At 46.2% G+C, this 13,341-nt stretch overlaps 1 protein-coding gene across 1 annotated transcript in view; it reads right to left on the bottom strand.

The window, feature by feature from the left end:
* Positions 1–12,395, bottom strand: part of LOC131269124 (homeobox protein B-H1-like) — a 58,706-nt gene extending 46,311 nt beyond the window's left edge. The window contains exon 1 of the mRNA XM_058271448.1: positions 11,699–12,395. Within this exon, the coding sequence (XP_058127431.1) occupies positions 11,699–12,395 (697 nt within the window). The remainder of the gene's footprint in view (positions 1–11,698) is intronic.
* Positions 12,396–13,341: the final 946 nt, after the last annotated feature.

Below are 13,341 nucleotides of genomic sequence, written 5' to 3'. Positions count from 1 at the left end.
AGAGCTAGCCGCTCGTCAAAAACAAAAAACCCATAGCAGGAGAGAGAGAGGGGGAAAAAAAAGGGAAACACAAAACATAAGCAGCACCTATTATATATCAACGAGTTAATGATTGTCACATCAACACGTTTCTCGTTAACCACGGACCACCGTTTGCTACGGACGGCTCACTCTCGGCCCACCATCCGGGGGGCTACGGTTATCTCGATGGGCCTATACCAACCCTTGCCGAGGCACTCTGTTCTCGGATCAATTACAATGTCTTTCAATTTCCAACCACGAGCAGCAGCAGCAGCAGGCAACCGTACCATTCTTTCACTCGCCCGAGCAGATTAAAACTCTACAAATGATGGATGTGTTGATGGATTGCTCGCCCCAATTCTACGAACATTATTCATTATTGATTAAAATAGTAAGCAACAGCCAACGAAATGATTGAGAGGCTGTGAGCAACGCGACAACTGAAGCTGCAGTAGCACGCTGCGTGATAGAACGGTCTGCAATCACATCACAAGGAAAATTATAACAACTTTCGATGTCCACTTTCCAAGTCCCGAAGGTGAAGAGAACATGTGAAAAGTGGAAATACTATTATTTCTAAGTTATAACTTCACAAGAATCGATGTTGAAAAGATCTATAGCTTATGACACAGCATTGATGTTCTAATCTCTTCGACAATCATCTATTCTGAGGGTGTCTACGATAGCCTTGCGCGTATGCAGGATAGAACACACCAAGCGGGCGTGGGTTCGAATCCCACGACGGCACTGACTATCCATGTATGTCGAGAGAAAACAAATACATTGTAGAGAACAGAGAACACCTGCCGTCGTCGGCAGTGACCTTTTTTCTTTATAATTGCCCCGATTCAACGATGGTGCGATTACAAACACCTTCGGGTGGACTCTCTTTCTGCATATCGCTCTATCACTATTCATTGCGGAATTTTATTTTTTTGTTGATTATTACTCACTTTTGCCGTCTCCCTTTTGATCCCTTTTCGCTAGCTCTTATTCTTTCTTTCGGTATCTTTTTCTCTCTCTCCCACCCAAACCCACACATACGTACACCGACGTACCTCATACTCCTTGTGCGGTTTTGCCCGTTACGCTTTTAGCGTCCAGCCTATCTCTTTCTCGCGTCCCTGTTTACCTCGTCCCACTGCCATTCATTCAAGCTTCATCATTTTCCCTCGTGTCAAAGGGTCGGCTGTATTAGTGGTGCATGAAAACAACCGCCAACAACGGCGTTTGCAGAGGAGCAGCTAATAAAAGGTTGACCGCGACGATTCCGAATCGGGTACGGCCTATAAGGTAGCGGGCTGGCGGCGAATGAAGCTGTCGACTCAAGCTTTTACTGGCAAAAGTGACGAAACAATAACAGCAACCACCTCGGGCACGGGAGGCTTCCGTAGGCTTGTTGGGCTTTATCGTGCATGTACGAATATTTATGCATTAATTCATATATTTATTTCATACTTCCTTTCTCCGGTGCGCGAAGAGCCAAACGCTCGGACCATGTAGTGTAAATGCAGTGGGCTGCCATCAAGAACGGATAGCACGATGAAAAGGAGGGCTGGGGAGTGCAACTAAAACTCGTTCAGAGACTGATCGCTTAACAAACCGTGAAAAAGTATTTTAATCATACATACCACGGGCGGACACAACCTCGACACTCGATGGGTCTGGGAGGAAATCGCGCAGGTTGAACGTCGTATGTATGCCAACAGAGGAACGGCGGCCCAACGAGCTAGCATGGCAGTTTTCGCCGTTGAACCCCCTCTGCTCGTTGCTCAGTAGAATTGTGATGCTAATGAACACTCACCCAAACCCAAACAGGCACAAATGCGCGAGAATTAGAGCCCAAATTACTGACCTGATTCTACCTGATACGAACGGCAGGGAAAATAACACTGTTGTCGGAAGTTCATCATTCTTATTTAGGTGCAACCATGGTCGTAAGGCACACGGTACGTCGGAAGATTCCATCAACCATGGGTTTATCCGAAACCAAGGCAAAAGAAATCAGAACGTAACCGTTCGATTATAAGCGTCCGACGTCACACGTCAGAAAGAACGCTGTGATAAGACTACAAATGTGCTAAGCCCATCTACTTTACGCTCACAATAGAGGATAAACATGGAGTGTATAGCAGACAGAAGTAAAGCCCTTAAAAGGGCGCCCCATAGTAGTGCCCTACTTTTAATGGAGTCTTCCGGAAATGTTGAACAGATTTCTCGACGTGCTCCTATTATAAAACACTTTGGAGCCGTTGTCGAACGGTGAAGGTAAGTGCGTGGACCTGCGTCAGCACTTTTCCATTGTTACCTTCGTCCAACGGGACGCGAGGGGTCGAAGGTTCGGAGGTGACAACTCAGCTTCCGGATCATCCTTCCGACGTTGCACAGCATTTTCATGAGAAGGGTCGGGAACACGAAACCAAATCTGAGGCAAGATTCACGCACCCCATCACGTTTGACATATAAAAGGTCAACAGTGCCTGGTTTAGTATGTTGCGATTAATATTCTTGCTGTAAACAGATCAGAATCCAACCTTTTAGTGGCAGATGTCGGTCTATGATCTCTTTCATGTTGAATTCTTTTAAAAAATTTACTCATTTAGTCTGATGAATCCAAAAAACTTCTCTTATTGTCATTAAGACTAAAATTCCTTGTTGTTTAGTTAAAAAGTTCAATGTAAAATCATCGCAATACCATTCTATTATCAAAAGACAGCTATATCAGAACCAGAAACTAGGAAAACATAAAAATAAAAACCAAACAACAGCCCTGGGCAGCCTAAACATCGTGCATATGACCATCTCTGAACCGGAACAACACTCCCCCGGTCGGGCAAACGAAGTGGACAACAGATTGGCACGCGCATAGTAAAGTGTCATATGCCCGAAGCAATCACATTAAATATTAAAAACAATCCCAAAGCATTCATGTTTTAGGAGATGTTATTCGTCACAGTACATTAGGGTGTTTCAGTTTCAGTTAGTGGATTCCAATAACCTAAAATCAATTGTAAGCACCAATGATAGATGATGGATGACGTACAAGTTGTTGGTAGTAACATTTGGAGATATTCTCCAACCATTGAGAGGGGCTCACTTATTAGTCGAGTTAAAATAATGATTGAAAAGAAACCAAGGATGGAGTAACAACTGTCAACAGTAGTGTAAAAAACATGATTAAATCATAGGTTACAAGCAAAACAAGGCGGGATGAACCCAAACACCTCAGAGCTGCTTTGATGCACTGAATGGAAACTTCCTACCTTGTAAAATAGTTTTATCAAAACAAAATATATCAGAATCCGGACTTAGAGAGGCGGATCAAAGAAGCAAAGCACTCACCTGACTGTTTGTGGCAAATTCTGGTGAAGCGCTGGACGAGCACGCAGGGTTTATTCTTCTTCCGACCAGTTGCAATATCCTGCTCAAATGGCAGCTATGCAACTGCTGGTTGATTGAAGACCCGATTGATTGCATTGCGTGGGCGTCGCTCTTGGGCGAGATCTGTCCCTATCATTGCCAAAAAACGGGCGGCTACACTGCAATTTTCTCTATCTTCACACACACCAATACACTGGGATATTGTTTCGTTTACTTATCTGTAAGTATCAGATAATAAGTAAATACACCCTTTCTCAAGGTAAGACATGGTTACACTCCGTAGCGTTATGCATAAGATAAACTTTTGAGAAGTAGAAATTCCAAATACATGTTTCACTTGCCGCCCTACTGTCTCGCCGATATGCGCACTTGCTGTTTTTAGTAACCCACGTAGAAACATTCCGGCTTTTGATCGCAATCATAGTAGGCTTGGTGGTTAAACAATTTGCAATATTATTCCATGCGCCCATTCCACTTGACATCAAAATCTGCAGTCAGAAACTTAACGTACGTGTCTCGATAGATATTTCAATCATTTTTAAGCATGCGGCAAATAAAAACCATCGCTTAAACTATTATTTACCCGAACCCTTAAAGCTGGGTCGTCGACTCCCTGAACTACAGACTGAGTCTCTCGTAACTCCAGTTTCCGGTATAAGCCGTACGGTAAAGAAAATCGATAAATTGTATCGATAAATACATCTGGAGGAACATCCGGGTGAGCAGCAACAACCCTACCATAATTTTTTTATTTTTTTTTGTAATAATAGAACACAGTTTCAACAACAACGTTTGCTGAAACATGCTTATCAAAAAATTGTTATACTTTTCAAAAACTCCCAATTCTTGAGTGATAAACAAACAAACATACCAAAAACACATTTTAACATGTGGATAAATGATATGCCACCGGAAGAATTGCGTATAATAAATAAGCCTCCCGCTTAATGAAATCGGCTTTCAGACAAGTTTTCCATAGGAAAAACTAAAAATGTAGCTGTATACCTACTTCAGGTCTAGGGGAAAATTAAATCTATCTACATTCCCAACAGGATGTTGTTATAAACTAGACGTACACTATAGGAAAAAAGGACGAGTACCTGAAACGAGTATTTTTATTAAATAAATTAAATTATTTATGAGAAGAAAAAAAACTAGAAAAGTTAGGTAATTTTGTAGGCAGAATGTTTTTAAGCACGCGATAGAAAATCCGTGAGCAAAAACTATGCGAATTGAGCCAAATATCCTCTGTTGGGACGTATTCGTAACGCGCAAATGTGTTTTCGATGGCCTCTCATTGGTTTCGCCGAGTAATTGAAATTAAAAGAAATGACAAAACCATTTATTTCAGTGCGCACCTGAAATGTACCTATTCGAGGCGTTCGAGTTTATTGAATTCATACATGAAAGCATCCATTTCAAACGATTTGGTTCGGATGGTGGTAAAAAAATAAGTCATAGCAAACCCATACGCCAGATGATTGGCGCACGAAATGCCAACTAGTTCCCAACAACAGCATCGGCTGGGATGGACGGAAAACAGTGCGAAGAGGAAGTGAGGCTAAATTATCTACAAAATATCGACACCGCAATTATCGGATGAATTTTCCGGGCGATCGCACCGCACACCGGAAGTCATCGGTAGGCCAAGAAGTAGGAGCAGGAGAAGGCAAAATAAATGACGACCTGACAGAGCCGGTGGCGGCAATGGAGAGGCGCGGGGGGAGGGGGGGAGCTGCGCCGGCAGTAACGGCTGGGATACATGAATCCGAGCGTCTGATTAATTGGCGTAACTTGAAAGGAATGGCCTTGGAAATGGTCAGTAAGTAATAACCGGCTGTCGGAGACCGGCCTGGAAAAGGAGATCGAGGAGTTGGCTGCACATTTTTCCATGTTTTACCACCCAAAGCGGCTGGCGTGCGTGCCAGTCGAACTACTTTGCCGAACTATCGCGCTAATCGAATCACTTCATCGTTCGATAGAGGTAGGAAAATACTTATTTATCCATCCCCGTCTCCAAATACAAATAGCGCGTTTGCAAAACAGTTTCGAAATGTTGATGCACTAGATGCCCGATTAGTTGTCAGTGGTTGTTAAAAACTATTTTCAACTGAAACAGCACGGACTCTAAGTACACTTAACTCTTATTTCACTTTGCTAAAGGTAATGTTTACATTAATTACCGCGCTTTTTTCGATGACGTTTGTTACTACTCGGGCTCAAGGTTACTATATACTTATGCAGGTTACTATAGTGGTTATTCGATACATTTTTGAAAAACCAGTTATAAAAGTAATAACGTTGAAAGGGTTAGTAATTCGTTTGTCAAGTGTTGCGATGTGTTGCATTTCAATATTTGGTGTCATTTCTTCTTTCTCAAACGGGTTTAAAATAAGACTGCGGCGCAAAAATCAACTGTGTTTTGTATAATCTTTCGAATATGCTTTTGTCTCAGTACTGTTATCATGTTTAAGCATTTGTTTTGTTTCTTTTGGGTAAACTTGTGATAAAAGAACGGCCGCTTACTTCCGTAAATATAAAATCTATATGCAGAGGACTCAGAACTCCGGGGTTCTACGGTTTGTAACACTTCAATAATGTAGAAGCCACTCCAAGCACATAGCACTCTACGGTACTTGAATGGAAACTAAACGGATATCGGTTTACATACGTAAACAAATTAAATCACCACGGCTCGATGAGAGTATGACAAGCCATTTCGTGAGTTTCCTGGTGCGTAATGGGTGTCTACCGGAGAGCAGCGAACAGCAAATACACTTCTCGCCAGATCGAGCGGTATCTACACCATTAGCACGGTGGATTTCCACCATTGTTTTGCACCGGGTCACCCGTTTTTCTCGCCCTTCTCGTTATTGAGATATAAAACTTGTTAGTCACTTCTGCACTAATGAGCAAACTAATAAATTGGGGAACAGGTGAAGATATTTCCCATTCACAGAGCCAAATGGCGAGGTGGAAAATGGAGGAAACGCACCGCGCTTCACATCGCTTCGCAGCGGTTGAGCATTATTTCTCATTCTTCAATGAGGCACTTCCTCAATCATCGTGCGTGTGACGTGGGTCCTGGGGGCCGGGGGTGTGTTGCTGCGGTTCCGGTCCCTCGCTTTCTATCCCCCACACCGCTTTTCACTTCGCTTGTTTTATTTCGATAAATTTTGTCTTTTCTCGCTTCCTTGCTTAAAAGTTTCCTAGCGAGCCGCCGAGCTTTCCGCCTTGCTATACAGCAGACACAGCCAAAAGAAGCTTATAGCCGGCACACACATCCGCAAACATCCATCGTCAACACACACGCACATCACGCCGGCGATTACGTGATTCATGATAGCTTTTCCACATGCCTGCGATGCCTTTATTCTGCGGTTTTCTCTCTCTATCTGTTTAATTATTATTACTTTTGTTTTCGAGCACCTTCTTTTACTTCTTCTCGCTACTTCCTTCTAGTCCCCAGACTCTTCCTGTTTCCCCCTTCATCTACCCCCCTTCTCTGTTTCAGTTTATCGGCGTTGTAAGTAGTTTCGGAACGCACATTTTAACAATAAACGCAAATTACACTTGCAAAGCGCGTTATGCTTTTTCCGCACGATTATATGCTACAAGGAACACACTGTTGTACGCACCGAGGGCCATGCAGGTGGAGGAGCGACTACGTCCCCCCACGGTACGTAAGGGTGCGGCTCAGGAAGCATATATATTTGAAAAATTTCCAGTTTGCAGCTGAGCCTGCCCAACATTACAACGCTTAAACGTTGCGCCACCACACATACTGTAGGTCAATCGTGTTTTCGGACAAACTTTGAGAGGGCGGGTAGGGAGGGAGGGGGTTGTTTATCGCTTGAGCGGTGGCGCGAGCTTGAACACGGCTGTTTATAGCGAAAGCTATCCGACGTCCAGCTGATTTGTTTCGCTTTACGACACTCACTCGCTGTTATTGGTTTGATTTTAGCAACAAAAACAAACCCCCCGTACTGACCTATAGTCGGCAACACATGAACAAAATTATAAACTATCAAACCGGAAACAGAATCCAACAAAAGTTTTACCAAAAGTCCACACAGTAAACAAGTTGGTGGGACCAAACCATATAAAACATAAGGTTTTGAAGTAGGAAAGTCCTCACTCAGGAAAGTATGTTAAAACTGGCACGAAGGCAGTGGTCGGCAAAGCCAAATGCGTGTCGGCTTCGTTCACACACCATGTTTTACTTGTAATGAACGTTGAAATCAATACCGGACAACTTCCCTGTCTCGGTATCCTTCTTGTACCCTTTTCGATCACCTTTTTTAGCATTGTTCTTTCTTAATGTTACCAGTCGCGTAACACATTTATTTTGCAGTGTCGTAATAGATGCAAGGAATAAAGTTTTCGTTGCCAGTTTACGAAACAAAACATGCTTCCCAACGTTCAAACCTTCCCGAAACGAAGCGATTTCAATCACTTTAAAATATTCAAAAGAATTGTAAAGTACAACGAAAAGAGAAAAAAATTGATGAAAGGGCCTCAAGTTTGTGTAAAAAAGTATAAAAATTAATGGCCAAGAGAAACACTTTGAAATAGATTGTCTTTTATCACTTTAGTAAGTTACTTTCCGATTCATCTCCACTTTAAACTGGTTTAATGTTACTTTCAGAACATCGTTTGTGGAATTTAGCGGTTTCTTGTCTTTCTTTTATCTTCTGGCCATTTTTGGGAAACGTGTGCCGACCCCTGGGCAACGATATTTTATTACTTATTGTACGAAATCGGTTAAAATCCAAGTTTTGCGGTTCGATTATCGTTATGCAGTTCTTTGATGTATGTGTTCCTCTACGACCTAGGGTGCCTATTAGCTACTGTTAATTTTCCTTTAAACGCTCCAATATTTAGGTCGTTGGTCCAGTGGTAGTTGGTGTGAACCCCCCTCCTGCTTGCCCTGCTGTCGTCACGCACTTTACCAAAAAAAAGACCACCCCCCTCTCCCCCCAACATCACCAATCCTTTCCTACCTAAGCTAGCGAACAGCCACGCGATCCGGTTGACAGATGATCTTTGCTTTACTTATTCGATTACTTTTTACGGCTTGTTTCAACATTGTTAAAATTTTCTCTCCCCCGTCGGGAAAGCTCTAGCTCCCTCCTCCGCTAGTTCTCTGACCGCGCGGAGGGGACGATGGCGGGCGGGTTATGTTTTATGCCATCACCTTCATTTATGTGCGCGTTAACTGTGCGTTAATTACCGAAAATTTCTTCTTTCGTGGTCCATCGCGCTCCCCTTCTCGGCAATTAGGTGCAATAAAATCAGACCTCCCCCTCCCATCCCATCCCCCTTCCCCCCACACCCCTGCGAATCTAATAAATCCACTAACTCCCTGGCATTCCACTCGGCCACTTTCTTCCCCGCTTCCCTTCGTCGTGCCATTCATCAATTCACTGCCACACACGCCCTCAGCGCTTCCGGGAGCGAACGGGAAAAAAGGGGTAGCCGACGCCCCGAAAAGGCACGGGAGAGCGGTGCCGTGGAAAATAAATAACGCGCCCGGAGCCCCCGGAGTCCGATCGATTTTTGTCGCCCGGTAATCCTCACGCTATTTAGCCGGGCTGAGGTAAATATGCCGAACTCCGGACTAGAGGCAGCACCTCCAAAAAACCGAAACTTTGCAGCAACCGCTCTACAATCGGTTTGGGGGGGGGAGTTTGTGGGGAGCGAAATACCTCTAGTCATCCCCCGATTGATTCTTTTCGTGCGCCCGTTTCGCCCTTTTCTTCGGCCCCCTCCCTGCTTTTTTGACAGCTTCCTCCCGTTTCCCTGTTTTGGCGGAGGGTCCCGCCGGGTTTCTTTCCGATTCCGACCCCGCGGCTCCGGGAGCTAATGAACGGACCGGGGGCCCGCAAGTGGTATCCAATTAATGTTGGTCCAATTAATTTATCACTCATTATTTACCCTTCCGCGCTCGCGCGCGCGCACTCGTGAGAGTGTATCTATGTATGTGTGTGTGTGTGTATGGGTGCGTGTGGGAGGATTCGGGAAGCTCGGGGGGATTTGGTGAGAAGTGCTACGTTTTTTTTTTTTTGGAACCCCTCTCAACTGAGGAGGAGCGGAGAGGGGTGTTGGGGATGTGTTGGGGTTGGTGACCGCGGTCGCGGTAAAACTTTTGACGAGCTAATGACGATCGGATACACCGGCGGTTCTGCCACGGTGCTCAATCATTAATCGCTCCGTTAAAATGTAACATATCTTTTCCACCGGGTTTGTTTTGCTCATTACCGAAAACGTGGTGGGCTACGGGACGGGGAAGGGGAGGAAGGGCCTCGGGGAATTGGTGACGAGGGGAAAAGAAACCGGGGGAGGGAGGGCCCGATTCTATCGCTTGCTGCCCTGCAGCCCGTGACCGTTGGTGACATAAATCAAATTCCGTCGGTCACGTTTCCTTGCGTGGACATTGGCTTTTTTTTTTCTTCCTCTGGAGTGCTGACGCAGGGACTGATTCGAGCGGTAGGAGTGGCACTCTCGTCTGTGTGGACAATTTGGTTCGAGATTGGGCCTAAGTGGGTTCGCCCAAGCAGCATTCGATCGATGCGATTGACGTTACATCATCGGTTAACGATGGTAACGCGTTCTCGATCAAGAGGCGTTACTTAGCCTTTATTCGGAACAGAAAGCCGTTACAGCTTACCAAATAAACGGTTCATATTAGTGTTGTGCTTAATGAATCTTTTAGCTAGATTCATTCATATGAATCTTTCACCTAATATTCATTCGAATGGATTCATGAATCTATAGGGATTCGAATCTTCAAACCTTAATGAATCTTTCGAAACTTTCATGGCTCTATCACTAATCTTCACGAGTCTTTCATTGGCGTGGATCTTGCGACCAAAGGGTCCCTCTACCCATTTGTGGCTCATCACTTTTCATCCGTTGATGTAATTTTGGGATTCACGAATCTGTCATCCAAAGATTCATGAATCTCTAAAACGCAATTAATCATTCATAATCATGAATCTCAATCGGAATAGCACGACTCTCAGATTCATGAATCTGAATCTGAATTACACGACTCTAATCACGAATGATTAGGAATTTGCTACACTTGCACTTTGAATGCCCCGCACCGTTTACACGCAAGCAGTTGGTGACTGTTTTGCAACTATTCTGTCTATACAGCTATTTCAGTCAGTTTCGAGCTCGCAGCTCGCCGAACCGTGCAACATCCGACTTTGGCCAGAGCTACCTATTAACACTTGTGTACGCGTTCTGGAATTTTATCGTCTTGCCCTTCAATAGTTTATTATGCTTATTTCGAATTTGCTTACCTAAGACAGCGTTCAAACTACTGAATTGAGGATTAGTTTGACCATTGTCGATTTGAACGGATATGTCAGTTCGGTGAAACACTCGAAAACGATCGTTTGTTTTCTATTTTAATTCGTTCAGAATGAAAGGCTTTTCTTAGACAAATAAACCCCATCTCTTCGATTAATGTTGCTCAGGAATTAACCATGGTAACGAAGAAGCGTTACTACCCGCTTACGAGACAAAACTATCCATGTCTACTAGGGCGGTCTTGATTCCATCGGATGTTTTCGCTAGTGAAGGACAATAATAACTAAACAGTGGTCGGCAATAATATTTCAAAGCTTGTCGATTTTGCACATGATACCACAGATGTATTTGCTTTCATTAACATCGAAAGCATTATCGGAAAATTTCCCTGTCCGGGGGCTTTTCTTGTACTTATTGCCGATCGTTGGACGGATGTTAGTAAACGATTTCACTCAAAACGATCTTTTATTTCTACGACTTCGATCTGACTAAGGATTCTGTTGCTGACAGAAGCGTTACTATCTGGTTGTCGCTGTAAACCAACTCTTCTAATCGATAACTGATCTGATCAGGAATTGATGCAGTTGTCCTTCTAATCGATAAGTTCTGATCAGGAATCGATGCACTTGGCGTTACATAATCGGTTAACGATTGTAACGTGTTCTCGAGCGAAGAGACGTTACTATCCGGTTATCGCACGAAAACTGCCCTACTAATCGATAAATGCTGCTCAGGCAGTTTTGATTCCAATGTATTGTTTTCGCTAACAAAGGGGACTAAAGCCAAAGAACAACAAGACACCGATCTCGTCAACAAAGCAAAACACTTGAACGGCAACGTCACGGGAACGTTGGTCGGACACTTTCCCGTTTGTGTTTATGTGTGTGTGTGGGTGTGTGTTTGTATGCGTGTGTTTATGTCCTCGTTTCGCGTCGGAGGTCGCTTTTGGTTGCGAGTCGCGAAGGTTTAAACTCACCGTTGCTGCACACGCTAGAGTTGTCCATCGGGCAGCTGTCATCGCTGTCACTGTCCGGTTCGTGCTCGTGCTCGTCCATCCCCAGCCCGTGCCCGACGAGCGCGTGTGCCCCGACCAGCCCGTGGTGATGGTGATGGTGGTGGTGTTGCTGTTGGTGCGGGTTGTGATGTTGATTGTGTGGATGATGGGGCCCGGGATGGCCGGCGTTGGCGGCGGCGGCGGCAGCAGCGGCGGCGGCTGCGGCGGCGGCTGCAGCGTGCAACGCCATCGGCCCCGCCCCCGGGTGCATCAGGCCCGCACCGGAAGGGACGTGCGAGTGGCCGTGGCCATGGCCGTGTCCGTGTCCGTGGCCGTGATCCGGAAGCGGCAGGCTGAGATCGCTCGGTCCGGGCGGGCTCGGTGTGCGGCCCTCGCTGCCGTTGGTGCTGCTGCCGTTGGTGTTGGCGCTTCCGGCGATGGCGGCGGTGTTGGTGCCGGCGGCGCGGCCACCCGCCCCGTTCAGCCCGTTCGCCAGCTGCTGGCCGCCGTCCCGGCCGCCGCCCGTGTCGCCGGTGGCGGGCGGGGGACCGGTCGGGTTGGTGGTGTTGGAGGGCGGGGGCTCGGGGCCACCGTTGCCGGCCAGGATGTCCGTGATCATGAACCGCGACCGGGGCGGCTGCAGGATCGCCATCGAGTTGCGCTGCACCGGGACCGTCATCGTGCCGCCGGGTGGGCCACCGCCCGTCTCGCCGCCGCTCTCGCCGTCGCCTTCCCCGACGATGTCCGCGAGGCCGTTAATCTTGGTGTGCTGGAAGGGGCTTTCGCCCGGGATGTGCCACTGGAGCACGATTTTGGCGGCCGTTTGTGGGGACTGGTGCGCAGGAAAGGTGAGGATCGCACGCAACGCACGATCGCCGATCACGCAGACGTGCCTGCCTCTGCTACCCAGTTCTCTCTCTCTCTCTTTTTCTCTCCTTCCCTCTCTCTCTCCTTCCCACTCTTTATCCTTTTCTCTTCCTTGCTACTACCGACTCCCTTTTGTTTTCTTTCTATTGCTCCTACACACACTCACACAGACACACCCAAAAGATTCCCACACACGCGCACACGAATTCCCCCACACTCCGGTAATTCCCCCCGTCTCGGCAGGATGCGTCAACACAACAACACGAACTATAACGGTACACACTGTTACTCGCTGTCTTGCTCCTAGTGTTTCCTTCCTCCTTAGTGCTTCCGTCAATACCAATACTTAGGCCTCTACTTAACACCGGAATGCGCAACGGTCGCGCACCGCCCCGGAAGGAGATCCACTCGTCCTCGTCCTTAACACGGACACGCAAACACACACATACGCGTCGACGGACACTAGTTCACTTTCCAATCGGTACTAGCCAAAGTAGTAGTAGTAGTAGTTTGCGCTTTGTTTCGTGTTGTTTTGACACCTTATTTTTCCTCCCGCTTGGGGTGGAGATGACATTGATTGATTCTGGATGCGAATTGCTTTGCTGCTTGGGTCAGTTGATAAGTTGATTGGTTGGGCAGCCTGAGTGAGTGAGTGAGTGAGTGAGTGAGTGGCTCCTTTGCTCCTTGGTCGAGGCGTCACTCAGCAACAAACCGGGGGTGTAAAATGATCACGAATGCACGCACGGGAAAACCAAAAA

Source organism: Anopheles coustani, chromosome X (genome assembly GCF_943734705.1).
Source record: "Anopheles coustani chromosome X, idAnoCousDA_361_x.2, whole genome shotgun sequence".
NCBI lineage: Eukaryota > Metazoa > Arthropoda > Insecta > Diptera > Culicidae > Anopheles > Anopheles coustani.
Note: the sequence above shows the minus strand (reverse complement) of the source record. Positions and strands in the feature narration are given on the sequence as shown.